This window comes from Haliotis asinina, chromosome 3 (genome assembly GCF_037392515.1).
Source record: "Haliotis asinina isolate JCU_RB_2024 chromosome 3, JCU_Hal_asi_v2, whole genome shotgun sequence".
In the NCBI taxonomy this organism is placed as follows: Eukaryota; Metazoa; Mollusca; class Gastropoda; order Lepetellida; family Haliotidae; genus Haliotis; species Haliotis asinina.
Window position 1 is genome coordinate 35,591,298 of NC_090282.1, and position 17,069 is coordinate 35,608,366.

Sequence of the window (17,069 nt, forward strand, 5' to 3'; positions counted from 1 at the left end):
GTTCATATGACCTCCTCAGAGTCCATCGCCTGTGGTTTCATTGTTGAATGGGTTGGTGGAATTACAGATATATACTTTAAATAGACGAATGCAGTATGTAACTAAACGAATCGTTATAATAAACATCGAGTTGAGATATAACGAGTGAATTCAGATTTACGCCACTTTTCAACACTATTTCAGCAATGTCAGAAGTGGAATTGAAACATTACATTGTCGGGAATCGAACCCATGTTTTCTGCGTGAAGATCGAACGCTTTAACCACTGGGCTACCACACCGCCCCACAGTTATAGTTTTGGAAATTGATATAAAATTTTCGAAGTTGGGTCATGCTATACATTTATGATGGATAATATCATCTGATTATATGAAACAATGATTGAACTAGACTTACTTCCTATATATCGTATCAGAATTGGTTTGTTAGGCGGAAATTTAAGAATAACGTATTCAGAAGAACGGTTTCCAAAGATTATGGAGTGCATGCTTGAACAATGGATTTGACCTTTGACGTCTATTTGTTAAGAAAGCGCCGATACACAGTTCCCCCAATACAACAAAACTATGGTGACGTCTGAAACCTCATACCTCATCATTTTTGTTTCATTTTAATATTACCAACTTGCCTATATACTATCTTTTAGCTTATGTAACTTGACAGATTTAGCGGCACATATTTCTGTATGTGCATCCCTTGTTCAATGCATTTTCATTCAAGCCTGTGTATCTTCAATTCCTTTGTGAAACTATAGTTTTGTCCCTGCAGTAACTTACATTGCAAATGGAATATCGTTGCTGCGGATCACGATGCTGTGATCGAACTTGAAACTGTCGACTCCAACATCGCGGACAATACGCCGTCTTGCAGCAGCGATAGAGTGACTGTGACGAACTGTAAGTTCACGTATTTCACATCTGTTCTCTACAGTGGGAATGCAGAGCAACAAGATAAAAGCGACCTTGAATCTAAATATACATATCGTTCTTACAATAACTTCGTACACAACGACATTCTCCTGTTAAGAGGTGTACATTTATGCTAATTGTCATCATTGTCATCTATGGAATAAATAACTTGCCGTTTAACGACAAAATGTATAACATAGCCCGTTATTGTATCGTATATACTGATACCTATTGCTCCAATCTGTGTTCGTGGAATTTGTATGTGTATGTTGTATATTGTTATTGCTGTTTAAGATCTGGTAGAGATTATTCCTGGTTCTTGTAATTTTCAATCAGCTGATAAGACGGAACTTGGGACATTCTGTGGAACGAGCAAACCAAGGTATCAGAGTACCGGACCAAACATGACAGTTGCCTTCACCACTGATAGAACCAGTCAGTCGACTGGGTTTCGGTTGAGATACAAGCAAATATTATCTGGTATGTGGAGTTTCACAATGAAAAACATATTAAGCTTGTGAGGTAATGATAGAATGAACCACATGTGTGAAGGAAGTTTCATCTGACATCTTGGAATGAACAACGGTTTCAGAGAACAGAGACCTGCACCCTCATTCTGCCTTCAGTCGTTTATACTGCTATGTTTTTATAAGATCAAAACAAGGCATTCCACTATTGTCGTAAAGGGCATATGGTTTTGGACACAATCGCAATGTTGATGTTTACTTTATGGATGGTTTGTGTTGCTTAAAAGGTTCAGATAGGTAAGCGCCATATCGAGCCTGCATTGATTCAGATGCTCAAGGGAACCAGACCGCAACACCGAGTTTATGTGCAGTGGGCTGTGAGTGAGTTTAGTTTTATGTCGCTCTAAGCAATATTCTAGCGATATCATAGTGAGGGACATCAGAAATTGACTTCACACATTGCACCCATGTGGGAAATCGAACCCGTGTGCTCGACGTGACGAGTGAACGCCCTAACTACTAGGCTACCCCGCCATTCGACCTGAATAGTGAAACAATAGGCCTTCTCTTTCCTGCTTAGAGCCACCTTTTTCATTCGTAACTGTCAATGCGTCATTTTACATCCGTATGCATACATGAAATGTAGATTATGTACTAATATTCGCTGCAGGTAACATACCGGCTTGTGGAACCCAATCCTTAACCGCCAATGCCACTAAACACGTTTCGTCTCCAGGCTATCCCAAAGAAGATTTTAGGTACGTTTTGTTTATATTTTATGGCACAAATATATACAAAGTGTGAAACCTACATTTTAGCCAACATCCATTGAATAATGCTGTCAACAATCGTATTTATCAGAAATGTGTGAAGACAATACGACGTCTGATTCATAAAATTCAGTTTGAAAACTCTGACATACGAATTCATGTAAAAATGTTTAAATAATTTCTTACACGTGAATATATATTAAATTGTAATGGTGCGGTTTTGAAAGAAACGAGAGTACATGTACTTCAGGACTTGCTTGTAGACATGTACTATTCTATGTTGATGTTTCAGGCGACAAACATGCCGCTGGACAATTACAGCATTGAATCAAAGATTTGTCCGAATCTATCTTCTTGATTTAGACGTAGAGTTTAATGGCGCTGACAGCCTCAAGATATACGACGGTATGGAACTTTACACTTACTTTGTCAATGTAAAGAGAAATATAAAGAAGACAGTTTTACATGAGATTCGGGTAAACTTATTACTGCTTTTGTTTATCTCCCTTGACTGACCCTTTTCATCTATTGCCATAGCATTACAAAAAGAACAATGTTATTTTACTTGCATGTATACAGATGGTTGAGAGTGGTTCAAATGAATACAGATTGCTGATATGGGTTGACGTGTACATATGGTTGATAGTGGTTTATATGTATAATGATGGTTGACAGTGGTTGACTTGCATACAGATGGTTGATAGTGGTCGACATACATACATAAGGTTGATAGTGAGTGACACGCATACATGTGGTTGACAGTGGTTAATATGTGTAAAAATGGTTGATAGTGGTTGATATGTATACATAAGGTTGATAGTGGTTGACATGTATACAGATGGCTGATACCGGTTGATGTCTATACAGAAAGTTAATAGTAGTTACTAAGTATACATATGGTTGCTAGTGATTTACATGTATACAGATGGTTGATTGTGGTTGCTATGTATACAGATGATTGATAGTGGTTGACTTGTATACATTTGACATTTCATTGATATGTATACCGATGGTTGAGAGTACATTCCTTAGTCGTTATATGAAAATATGACCATTCAACCACGAAACGAGAATGATGACTGCATTCCGTCCATGAATCATTAGAAAACAAGGATCCGACTTCGGTTAGCAAAGCCTTATCACTTTCTGGTTTCTGTTCCCCACGTGGGTACAGTGTGTGAAGGACATTTCTGGCGTTCCCGCCGTGATATTGCTTGAATATCACTAGCGGCGTAAAACCCAACTCACTCACTCACCCACTCATCAGCTTGACCACCGGCACGTAGAGGGAAATGGTGTTTACTCTGTGCTATGTCCTTTATTTCACAGTTCCTATGACTGTTCATAGGACATCACGTTTCAACAAATTTATACATGTCGGATTTATCGTAATAAAATATTAGCAAGACTTTGTCGATTTGCCCCATGGCATGACAATTGGTGGTACAAACATTACCTTGCAAGCAGTCTAGACTTACGAATTACTTTAGTTACCTCTTGTGAATTAGTGTTGAAAGTTCAACACCAAAGCTAGCAATGAATGAAAGATGATTGCTCTACTCCACTTCAGCAATATTATATGTATTGGCAAGGTACTTACACAAATTCTCAGTACACAGGTATTATGTATTTCCTTGTATTTCATATGTTTCAACACAGTCTTCTCTCATACCATGTATTTCCTGTTTAATGCTACAGGGGCCTCTACTTCCAACATACTGGCCACACTGACTGGCCGCGTAAACGGGTACTGTTTGCAAAGCACAGGACGTGTGATGACTGTTGTCTACCAAACTGATGACTCCAACAACGGAAGAGGTTTCAACATTTCATACAGTCAAACATCGGATGATAATGGTAACACTGTAGTTGAAATGAAGTAAAAGTATATGCTTGTGACGTATTAAGATATCAATAGACTTTTATAGTCGGTATATTTGGAGACCTGATAATATCAACAAATACTATTTTACATGCAGCTACAATCGTTTGTTTGAACATTACAACCAATAGATAAAAAATACATTCTCGGACTGATACGTATTATATTTTATACAAACTGTTTTGTGTCATGAGCTTTCTCAAAAGGACAATCATGCTTGTTATATACTTGACATCATTTAGTGACACTGTCATTATTAAGAGTGACATAAAATTCATCACTGTTGGACGTTAATGACCATTGGAATCTGTTTCTGTGGGTGATCGGTACTGATAGTCCTTTAGCGTTGACATTTCTTGTGTACCGAATTCAATACGTTTTTTTACATAAGGGAGAGTGTGTTACGAGATGATGCTCTGAATATAAACAGAAGCTCATAGGATATCAATCACTTGTAGCCAACATACAACCAGGATCAAGGAACTGATGCATATATCCATACACAGTAAACTAGTCTTACAGCGAACACGCATGTAACTAACGATAAAACGATTCTTTCTGTACCATTCTTTATAATATTAACACGTCACAATTTAATTCTGGACTCACAAAAGTCCAGAAACTCTCAGCACTGTGGCCACTCTCTCACAAGGGATTTCGCAAATTTAAACAGGCAGCTGTTATGTATATGTGCTAAGGATGAAAAAATGAAAAAAAAATTTGTCGAAAACTCAAAATTTAAACCCGCTCGCCCATGGGCACACCCATGGGCGAACAGTGGCCAGTGGGTAGGCCCATGGGCAGGCCCATGGGCGAAAGTGCTTCATTTCATCCAGAATAAATGTTTTGGAGGTTGTAAATGAATGAAAAAATGTTGATAAGTATCATGACACAAATTTCAGCTTCTTGTGACTTGGCTCTGCTAACTGACAGCGATTTTGAAAAATCTCGCCCATGGGTGAAAAACATATTGGCCCATGGACAAGAATAATTAATTTCATTGAAACTACATGGGTTTTTTCCAGGCTTTGCAGTTTTTCAATGAATGAACGTGTATTTATTAGTGTCTTGACACCAAATTAAGCTTATTTTGACTTAATTCGACTAATTTAAAGTGATTTTTCAAAACGCCTCGCCCATGGGCGAAAACCATTTGGCCCATGGGTGAGAATATTTACTTTTACTCAAAATACACCTTTTTGGAGGTTGTGAATGTATGTTCATAAGTATCATATCACAAAATTCAACTCATTTTGAATTAATTCCGTTAATTTAGAGCTATTTAACAAAATCTCACCCATGGGCGAAAAACATTTTGGCCCATGGGCGAGAATATTTCCTTTTACCCCAAACACATCTTTTCCAAAATTTGGAGGATGTAAATGAATGAAAGTACATTTATGAGTATCATGACAGAAATTTCAACTCATTTTGACTTAATTCCTCTAAACGAGAGCAATTTTGAAAACTCTTGCCCATGGGAGAAAGACATTTTGGCCCATGGGCTAGAATATTTGCCTTCACTCAAAATACATCTTTTCCTGTGGTTTGGAGGTTGTAAATGAATGAGGATATATTTATGAGTATCATGGCACAAAATCCAACTCATTGTGACTTAATTCTGCTAATTGAGACCGATTTTCAAAAACACCTCGCCCATGGGCGAAAAACATTGGGCCCATGAGCGAAAATATTTCCTTTTCACTCCAAATACATCTTTTTTAATGTTTTGGAGGGTGTAAATGTATGAAAGTGCCATTGTGAGTATCATGACACAAAATTCAACTGATTTTGACTTACTTTTGCGAGTTCAGGAAGATTTTTAAAAATATGCCAGAATAATCACTTTTACTCAAAATACATCTTTTCCTGTGTTTTGGATTTTGTAAATGAATGAGGATATATTTATATGTATCATGGCACAAAATTCAACTCATTTTGACTTAATTCTGCTAATTTGTAACAAGTACAAGAATCTGGATTTCCGCTTAAATTTTCATAGCTTTTTTTATTGTCTTGGAGGTTGTAAATATGTGAATGAAAGTGTGTTTATAATTATCACGACAAAAAAAATGAAATCATTCCGGTCTTAATTCGACTAATCTCTCTCGTGGACGAAAATATTTTCGTTTGCTCGTTTTCTTTATTTTGCAAACATATGGTTTAAAAATAGATAAAATTCTAATGAAAATTCAGTTTAATTTCATGAGTTTAGTTTTATGTCGCCCTCAGCAATATCCCAGCAATATGGCGGCGGTTTGTAGATAATCGAGTTTGGATCAGACAATCTAGTGATCAACAGTATGAGCATCTACCTGCACAATTGGGAACTGATGACATCTGTCAACCAAGTCAGCGAGCCTGACCACCCGATCCCGTTAGTCACCTCTTACGACAAGCATAGTCGCCTTTTATGGCAAGCATGGGTTGTTGAAGCCCTCTTCTACTCCAGATCTCCACGGGTCCCGAACACAGAGCTTTACTTCCAGCAACATATACAATACACTTAGAATACTAAGCCTTGAGATTCTTTTGAATTTAGGTATTCTATAAATATACCAAAATTCAACCTATATCTATGAAGTTGAAGTTATTTGTGAAAGCCCTAATCAAGAGTGACCAAACTCCAGTGACTATGCTGGGACACATTAAGAAACGGTGTTGTGAGATCTTTAAACTGTATTGAAATATGTCTTGTCAATTCCACTGACATTCGCCAAATGTACCTACCTAGTAGTTTTAAGTGTACCTACCCAGTTTAGCATGTTTCGTTTTAATAGTGTGGTCCCCATTTTTAGTAATTCCCTTTTGTCCGTCCCGGCTTTTCTTCGTCCGCGGTTTTATGGGGTATTCTCCTATTTGTCAGACCAGAAATAATCTACAACAGGGGTAGGTCACTCGCTTGTTTTCTTTACCATTTGTACTAATTAGTATGCGCCTCCTCATGCTCCAATGCACACAGTGACCTGATTCGTCTCCATCGCAACTTAGGCTGCGTTTAACAGTACTTCAGCCAGTTTACTGTATCAGTCGAAATCTTACAATGAATGAATGAATGAATGAATGAACGAAGAGCAAGAAGTATATGTGAATCAATGAAAGAAATAATAAAAGAAAGAAGTACATATGTGAATGAATGAAAGAATAAATGATACACCACGGCCATCCCTTCCAAAACATGCTAAAGAACGCAAAACTATCGTTAGATCACATGTGTTAACATCAGCTTGTTATTGTCTCCCTGGTCAGGCGTAACAATTGTCAGACAGGTTAAAACAACAAACTGTCTGGTTGACTGCACAGCTGCCTGTTGACGTAGTATACCCACATCGCCTACTTTTCCTGCGTAACCTTCATCTACATCACCACCCTTAATATATTGAGCAGAGAGCACAGAAGGTCCTACAGCTGTAACCACTGAACCGTGGCGTCTCTCTGCTCCCAAGTTCCCAAGTGGGGGTGTCCTTTTCTACCTATTTCATTAATCTTTAAAACATCTAACAAGCTCAACGCCTGCATTTTTTTTACTCAAATGTGATGTTATACATATCATAAGAGTATTTTTTATGTGTTATTCAGTTGATAAATTATTATTTCATGGTACATATATGTACAATATTTTGCTTCGATTTGTAACTACCCACATTATGACATTGAGACCATTCTGATTTATCGAGTAAAATACGATTGTATAGTTTTGAGTTTGTATTTTGGCATATTTTACCGGTTTGCCACTTTTGCATTCTACCTTTTTAAAGGGGGCGTGCATATTTTGGTGGTTTTTAGTATTCCATCTATTCATTTGGATTTATTAATTTATTTGTTTTTGTTTTGTTTTGTTTTTTTACCGCTAGTGGGCCTGTTAATCTGCTTTGATAACTGTAAATGTATTCTGACGTTTGACGAGCGGAACATGAAGTGTTGTTATCATGTATGTTATGTAATTATATTATTGGTATGGAGCGGCATTGATATGTATGTTTATGCTTGCCAATCCAGTCACGATTACTTGAGGAGATTTGTTTAAACTATAGATTAACGTATCCATACTATTAATGTGTAATCATTATATCGGGCTATGAGGAATACGTAATGTAATCAAGATTGACTTTGCGTTTACTTTTCTATTTTTTAAATTAATTTTCACTATTTTGGCTACACTCGAACAGATTTACTTTGGCTTTCGTGATTGTGGTCTCTAAGTATTTTAGAAAGTATGTTATTGAGACAACTGGAACTGTTGATCTGCAGTCTTTTAAAATTCATTTTCACGAGATATATTCTCCCTTTTTACCAATTCTCAAAATGAACATATAGCTGTTTACACAAAGGTATCTTCCCGTAAAATAGGTAGGACGAAACGTGAAGCATAGCAGCTTTACTGAAGCCATAACTGATTGCCATAACTGAAGTTGTTAAAATGATCCTGAAAACTGCCATTTTCAACATTCACTTTGCAAGCAATTTTACCAAGAAACTAAATAACTCATTACTAACGGAAGGGGTGAACTGAAAGCCCATTTTATTAACTGAAGTCACTGATTGAACTCGCTAACATGGATTCACTTACATTCTGGTACACGTGTCTTATTTCGTTTCCTGAGGACACACATTTTACCTTTTTTATAGAAAATCCGTGTCTAATCCCATAAAACAACACCGTTGTCACAACACCAAACGATTTTGACCTCGACCCAAAACAAAGGTTTAACTTACAGGACTACCTGTAAGATATCCCTTTCTTGATAACGAGTTTAACAGCTACGCCGAAATGCTGCTTACCATACAAGAAGTTGTATATCCATAGAACTTTCGTATTTTTTCCAAATGATCATGACCTGAACAGATATTACTTTGTCAGAGACTTCATGAGTGATTTTCAATTTCTAATCCACACACTGATTTCCACTTTTTCATCATTTTGACTTTTATCTCAGTTTGTTGAGTATCTCAGCATAACTCGCAAAGACAATGGAAACTTAGCGGAACGATGACGCTTTCTGTTTCTTCCGCGTTCACTTACGTAATTTCCGCAAAGCGCCTACGACAATTTGCGCCGAAAAAGTCATGTCTCGTCCGCTGGTCTTGTTTATTGGAATATAACAGCTGCCGCTTTCAAGTGTATTTTACTTGTCATATACAAAATTCATCCATGGATCACATTAGGTCATTAGGGGACACCAGCTTTGAAATGAACAGGTGTTCGTGAGTGTATATGGATGAAAAAGACTGATTGCGCAAGACGCGCAGCCAAATATCTCACATTCAAAGGAAATCTCGAATTGATTGTTTTATAAGGCGTCGGGCTGACCGGTTGGTTTTGGTGTTGTGTATAAACCTCCTTTGCAAGAACTTCGTCAAGCATACCTGCTTTGTCCTTTTGCAAGACCTGCACATATTAGTTTTTGAAAGACATTGACATTTATGTGCAGGTGCTCTGGAAAACCTTGTCCGGCACGATATTCCTTCCAATTTAGTATTGTGTGCATGCTGCATTTCAATTTTGGAAATGTGCTTAAAACATATTTTGATTCTCAAAGAATGTGGTTCGTTTAGCAAGCAAAATATTGCTTTGATTAACACTTCACCAGTACTATACAATATTACAGAATACACAAAACCGGATACACAAAAACGACAAATTATAGCATTGTGATTAGGGGTATATGGGGTTATAGGAGTCCCTTTTTATCCACCGAGACAAGTCCTACACGCCCTGGTGGGGTGTGGATTCGGGGAGGGGGTAACGGAGGAGATGACCAAGACACACGCACTCCATACGCTATCATGGTCTTCCTTACTGCTTGAAGATTGACCTTTTCTCACTGTGGTCTATGATGACTTCGGTGAACGGAAAAGAACTTATTCACTGTGAAAACCAGAAAATAGTTGAATCCGTCCACGATTTTATCATAAAATACAAAGCTTGATTTTTAATCTTTTTAACAGGAAACTAATTAACTTGTCAAAAACCTTCTCACAAATGTTCAGTGTTTCTACAAAGAGCTAGTCAGACACAACAAACCATAATTCTATTTTTCATGTTTACTTATATGATAGCTGTATTTGATGTAATGATGTGTATGCATATGTTATTATATGATAGTTCATATGGATGACGACACATGCTTCATTTATATTTTGTATTATATGCTGTATGGGTGATGTACTGTAAAGCTTGTTCACCAGTCCCAATCAGAGTTACAAAACACACAAAAATACAACAACACGGAGATGTGTGGAGAAAATAGAGACATATGGAGAACAGCAATGTCATAACTGAACAGAAATCATTCCCTCTATTGGTGAAGGCCGTGTGGGATTAGTTAAACAAAGAAATCTAGTCGACCATGCCTCCTAATCCTCTTACTCCTAAAACAAACGACTTGCCTGGGCTTTCTAAAATTGAATTGAAATTTTTTGTAAATTCGATGTTTCGGGTATTACGTAAGGAGGTAATCAGGTGTCAACACTATGGCGTTCGACGCTCCGGACATTAGGAAAACCAAATACGTTATAAAGTACAGTAATGTGGTCAGTATGAGCGAGGCAGACAGTCTGATGAGCACAGCTCATTACGGAAATCTCTTGTCTTTAGAGCTGCTCGTTGAGACGCTGAAGCCTTCTGTCAAGTTCTTCTTTATTGTTTATTGTGACCACTGTGTCACAATGTGCAGTTTACATTGCTCACAGAGCCTCGATTCACGATGACGCCAACTTTCTCGACTACTGTTCGTGCGACGACTATCATTCAGGAATTGGTTCCACAGCTCATTCTTTCACCGAAGTCTTTGTGTATGTGTTTTAGCTCGTTAATTAGCGTAGAGATGAGTCCTTTGCTATTCTCGGGCATTCTCGGGCACAAGTTCTCCAAGGTAGTCGACGCTCCGGGTGTCATTAGAACAGTGTTGAGCACTGTCACACTCCACTGCTTTTCGACAGTCCGGTTGTGTATTTGATAAAACAATCGACATTCCGGGTGTGAACCAAAAGAGGATACCACCATTCTCATCAAACTGTTTGAGAGGCATTCTAGAAGTTGCTGAGATAAAGATGACAAGAATTTTTTATGGATGATCAACTTCTTTATTGCAGGGTAGCGCCTCACGAAAGTTTTGGCCCCTCTCGGCAAAACCGCCGACTCCTACATATCAGACTCTACTGACTTCTGTGAGAAACTCAAGACTGTTGAAAACCCTGGAAAAATCGTTAGTTATGATGTAGTGGACTTGTTCACCAGTGTTCCCATTAACGAAACCCTGCACATCCTCCGTAACCGCCTTGATAACCTCGACTCCCCTCTGGACACCAAACTCTCTACTGACTCCATCCTCCAGCTCATTACTAACTCCATCACCTCCACATACTTCACCTGGGGTGATGAACTCTATGAGCAAATCCATGGTCTGCCCATGGGATCCCCTCTCTCTCCCATCCTCTCTGAAATCTACATGACCTCCTTTGAGCACCAAGCCCTCAGTTCCTCACTAATTAAACCAACCTGCTGGTTCAGGAAGGTTGACGACACCTTTGTCATTCTGCCCCAAGCTAACGACCCCTCCGCTCTCCTTCAGCACCTTAACCAGCAACACCCCCGCATTCAGTTCACGTTTGAGACTGAAAGCAACTCACAACTCCCCTTCCTTGACGTTCTCGTCACCCGCACTACTGACAACACCATCCAAACCTCTGTCTATCGTAAACCCACTCACACTGACCAATACCTCCACTTTGACTCAAACCACTCACTCCGAACTAAAACGGGCATCATCTCTACCCTCACCCGCCGTGCCCTAAACCTATCCTCTGTCTCCCCTCAACCCGAACTAAACCATCTCAAGCATGTCTTCACTCAACTAAACAACTACCCTCCCCAACTTGTTAACCGTGTCATTAACTCCACTGTCAACCCACCTCCCAAACCCACTACTACCAAGCCTGATCCCGCTCCCATACGCATCTCACTACCATACACCGGCAAAACATCACACCACATCAGTCGCCTACTCAAGCAACAAGCAGGCATTGACACCTACTTTACAACAGGAACACCCCTCAAAACAATCATTAAGGCCAACGGTAGGAAACACAGTACACAACAACAACACCCTAAAGGCGTCATCTACAACATCAGCTGCAGCTGCGGCAGCAACTACATTGGGGAAACATCCAGACCACTCAACATACGCATCAAAGAACACAAAACCTCCACAAACAAAGGTGACACAAAATCAGCCATTTCGGAACACATCACCAAATTTCCTGACCACAACATCAACTGGGACACTGTCACAACACTTGCTAGCAACAAACATGACTTCAAACAACGCAAACTTGCTGAAGCAGTACAAATCCGCAGACACAACCCAACAATCAACAGGGATCAAGGCGTCTTTGTCTCTCCGGCATTCAACTGCATCATTAACACTAATTAATCAACCCACTCTGGCCCCCAGTCTCAATTTGTCCACTCAACTCACCCTGGCTTCCACCAATTAATCCACTCATCTCACTCTGGCTTCTGTCAACTCACCCGCTGGCTTCAGTCCTTTATCAGCTTACCTCAACACTTCTCTAATGTATTGTTACCTCAAATAGTTATTGTTAATCCTGTTATTGTTGTATTGTCATCACATGCTCATCTCTGCTGTATATATATTGTACTCCCCCTGCCATTCCCCACACGCTTGAAAACGGTATAAGAATCTATACCGAAACGTCGCTACCCTGCAATAAAGAAGTTGATCATCCATAAAAAATTCTTGTCATCTTCACCATTCTCATCGGTGGTTGAAATGGGATGAAGAAAACCCGCATACTCTTCATCATATTGCTACACCGTATTTACCATAACGAATGTTTAAATATCACTTTATGTAACTAGAGCATCAAAACAAGCTGAAACCATGTATTATATTAACATGGTACTAACTATAGTCGATTCGAACCACTGCTTTACAGTTCACTGACTGGATGCAGGCTTTTCCCACGTGGCGGGGTAAAACTTAATGTTCTATTCTCCCTCGCAAGGCCACGTGAACCAATCAGAAATGGACATTCTTAAATGGGGTAGGAGAAATGTGCCCTGTACGTTCTTATGAACCTTGATCTTTCAGGTACATTTCATCAGTTGTGTACAAATAATGGTCTAGAATAATGTCTCAAACACTTTAATACGTATTGATGCAGGGGCTCCATATATGTTCTTGTTTACGTCCCGCTCGTCAAACGTCAGAATAAATGTACAGGTATCAAAGCAGACTCACTCGCTGGGTCACTTGCAATAAAAAACCCAAACAAAGCAAAAACAGGTAAATCAGTTAATTTAAACAAATAGATGGAATACTAAAAAACACCTAAATATTAGTATGCACGCCCCATTTAAAAAGATAGAGCGCTAAAGTGGCAAGATTCAAACTCAAAACTATTCAATCGTATTTTACTCGATAAATCAAAATGGTCTCAATGTCATAATGTGGGTAGTTACAGAATCAAAGCAAAATATTTTACATGTTTATGTACGATATATTTAGCAAAGCCAGAAAAATCCTCGACAAACACGGCCGCTTCTCCTCAGTACGTGGGTTTGTGAGAGTGAGGGTACTCCCTACAAGGCTCACTCCCATTAGTTAACAAGGCGTCCTCCCATTTTATGTATTTTTTACTCGATAGGTACGGAAAATTAATTAGGCGATGTGGGTATGTCATGACTGGTTGATTTCGCAGGATTAGGTGAATTGGGTATGGCAAAGTCGATATACTATGATCATAGGGGATTTAGCAACCATGTTGGAGTGAAGGAATGACAAAACTCTGTGATAGATTGATGAGTGTCTTTTTTAAGCATTATGAAAATGGGAATGGTAAATAAACACAAAATTCCCTGTCCAGCGTGTCATACATATATATATATCATAAAATAATAATTTATCAACTGAATAATACATAAAAATACTCTTATGATTATGTATAACATCACATTTTAATAAAAAGATGCATGCGTTGAGCTTGTTAGATGTTTTAAGATTAATGGAAGAGGTAGAAAAGGACACCCCCACTTGGGAACTTGGGAGCAGAGAGACGCCACGGTTCAGTGGTTACAGCTGTAGGACCTTCTGTGCTCTCTGCTCAATATATTAAGGGTAGTGATGTAGATGAAGGTTACGCAGGAAAAGTAGGTGATGTGGGTATACTACGTCAACAGGCAGTTGTGCAGTCAACCAGATAGTTTGTTGTTTTAACCTGTCTGACAATTGTTACGCCTGACCAGGGAGACAATAACAAGCTGATGTTACCACATGTGATCTAACGATAGTTTTGCGTTCTTTAGCATGTTTTAGAAGGGATGGCCGTGGTGTATCATTTATTCTTTCATTCATTCACATATGTACTTCTTTCTTTTATTATATCTTTCTCATTCATTCACATATACTTCTTGCTCTACATTCATTCATTCATTCATTGTAAGATTTCGAATGATACAGTAGACTGGCTGAAGTACTGTTAAATGCAGCCTAAGTTGCGATGGAGACGAATCAGGTCACTGTGTGCATTGGAGCATGAGGAGGCGCATACTAATTAGTACAAATGGTAAAGAAAACAAGCGAGTGACCTACCCCTGTTGTAGATTATTTCTGGTCTGACAAATAGGAGAATACCCCATAAAACCGCGGACGAAGAAAAGCCGGGACGGACAAAAGGGAATTACTAAAAATGGAGACCACACTATTAAAACGAAACATGCTAAACTGGGTAGGTACACATAAAACTACTAGGTAGGTACATTTGGCGCATGTCTGCGGAATTGGCAAGACACATTTCAATACAGTTTAAAGATCTCACAACACCGTTTATTAATGTGTCCCAGCATAGTCACTGGAGTTTGGTCACTCTTGATTAGGGCTTTCACAAATAACTTCAACTTCATAGATATAGGTTGAATTTTGGTATATTTATAGAATACCTAAATTCAAAAGAATCTCAAGGCTTAGTATTCTAAGTGTACTGTATATGTTGCTGGAAGTAAAGGGCTTCAACAACCCATGCTTGCCATAAAAGGCGACTATGCGTGTCGTAAGAGGCGACTAACGGGATCAGGTGGTCAGGCTCGCTGACTTGGTTGACACATGTCATCAGTTCCCAATTGTGCAGGTCGATGCTCATATTGTTGATCACTAGATTGTCTGATCCAAACTCGATTATCTACAAACCGCCGCCATATTGCTGGGATATTGCCGAGGCCGACATAAAACTAAACTCACGAAATTAAACTGAATTGTCATTATAATTTCATCTATTTTTAAGCCATATGTTTGCAAAATAAAGAAAACGAGCAAACGAAAATATTTTCGTCCACGAGAGAAATTAGTCGAATTAAGACCGGAATGATTTCATTTTTTTTGTCGTGATAATTATAAACACACTTTCATTCACATATTTACAACCTCCAAGGCAATAAAAAAAGCTATGAAAATTTAAGCGGAAATCCAGATTCTTGTACTTGTTACAAATTAGCAGAATTAAGTCAAAATGAGTTGAATTTTGTGCCATGATACATATAAATATATCCTCATTCATTTACAAAATCCAAAACACAGGAAAAGATGTATTTTGAGTAAAAGTGATTATTCTGGCATATTTTTAAAAAATCTTCCTGAATTCGCAAAAGTAAGTCAAAATCAGTTGAATTTTGTGTCATGATACTCATAATGACACTTTCAATCCTTTACATCCTCCAAAACATTAGAAAAGATGTATTTGGAGTGAAAAGGAAATATTTTCGCTCATGGGCCCAATGTTTTTCGCCCATGGGCGAGGTGTTTTTGAAAATCGGTCTCAATTAGCAGAATTAAGTCACAATGAGTTGGATTTTGTGCCATGATACTTATAAATATATCCTCATTCATTTACAACCTCCAAACCACAGGAAAAGATGTATTTTGAGTGAAGGCAAATATTCTAGCCCATGGGCCAAAATGTCTTTCTCCCATGGGCAAGAGTTTTCAAAATTGCTCTCGTTTAGAGGAATTAAGTCAAAATGAGTTGAAATTTCTGTCATGATACTCATAAATGTACTTTCATTCATTTACATCCTCCAAATACTGGAAAAGATGTGTTTGGGGTAAAAGGAAATATTCTCGCCCATGGGCCAAAATGTTTTTCGCCCATGGGTGAGATTTTGTTAAATAGCTCTAAATTAACGGGATTAATTCAAAATGAGTTGAATTTTGTGATATGATACTTATGAACATACTTTCATCCATTTACAACCTCCAAAACATGGGAAAAGGTGTATTTTGAGTAAAACTAAATATTTTCACCCATGGGCCATATGGTTTTCGCCCATGGGCGAGACTTTTTGAAAAATCACTTTAAATTAGCCGAATTAAGTCAAAATAAGCTTAATTTCGTGTCAAGACACTAATAAATACACGTTCATTTATTGAAAAACTGCAAAGCCTGGAAAAAAAACCATGTAGTTTCAATGAAATTAATTATTCTCGTCCATGGGCCAATATGTTTTTCACCCATGGGCGAGATTTTTCAAAATCGCTGTCAGTTAACAGAGTCAAGTCACAAGAAGCTGAAATTTGTGTCATGATACTTATCAACATTTTTTCATTCATTTACAACCTCCAAAACATTTATTCTGGATGAAACGAAGCACTTTCGCCCATGGGCCTGCCCATGGGCCTACCCACTGGCCACTGTTCGCCCATGGGCACACCCATGGGCGAGTGAGTTTAAATTTTGAGTTTTCGAAAAAAATTTTTTTCATTTTTTCATCCTTAGCACATATACATAACAGCTGCCTGTTTAATTTTGCGAAATCGCTTGTGTGAGAGTGGCCACAGTGCTGAGAGTTTCTGGACTTTTGTGAGTCCAGAATTAAATTGTGACGTGTTAATTGTATTTTAGTCGAAATGCAAAACCGAAAAGGTGGTGAATCTGAGCTCATTATTACCGTTGTTTACAATATATCCGGGACGATAAACTTCACAAAGCCAGGATATAACACGCATTTATCGGGAAACATGACACA

The 17,069-nt window shown here is 38.4% G+C and overlaps 1 protein-coding gene across 1 annotated transcript in view; it reads left to right on the forward strand.

The window, feature by feature from the left end:
* The window catches only part of LOC137277888 (cubilin-like), a 41,027-nt gene that overhangs the window by 13,939 nt on the left and 10,019 nt on the right, over positions 1-17,069 (forward strand). Inside the window, exons 9-13 of the mRNA XM_067809876.1 lie at positions 769-896; positions 1,245-1,388; positions 2,046-2,133; positions 2,438-2,550; positions 3,844-4,002. Coding sequence (XP_067665977.1) covers positions 769-896; positions 1,245-1,388; positions 2,046-2,133; positions 2,438-2,550; positions 3,844-4,002 — 632 coding nt within the window. The remainder of the gene's footprint in view (positions 1-768; positions 897-1,244; positions 1,389-2,045; positions 2,134-2,437; positions 2,551-3,843; positions 4,003-17,069) is intronic.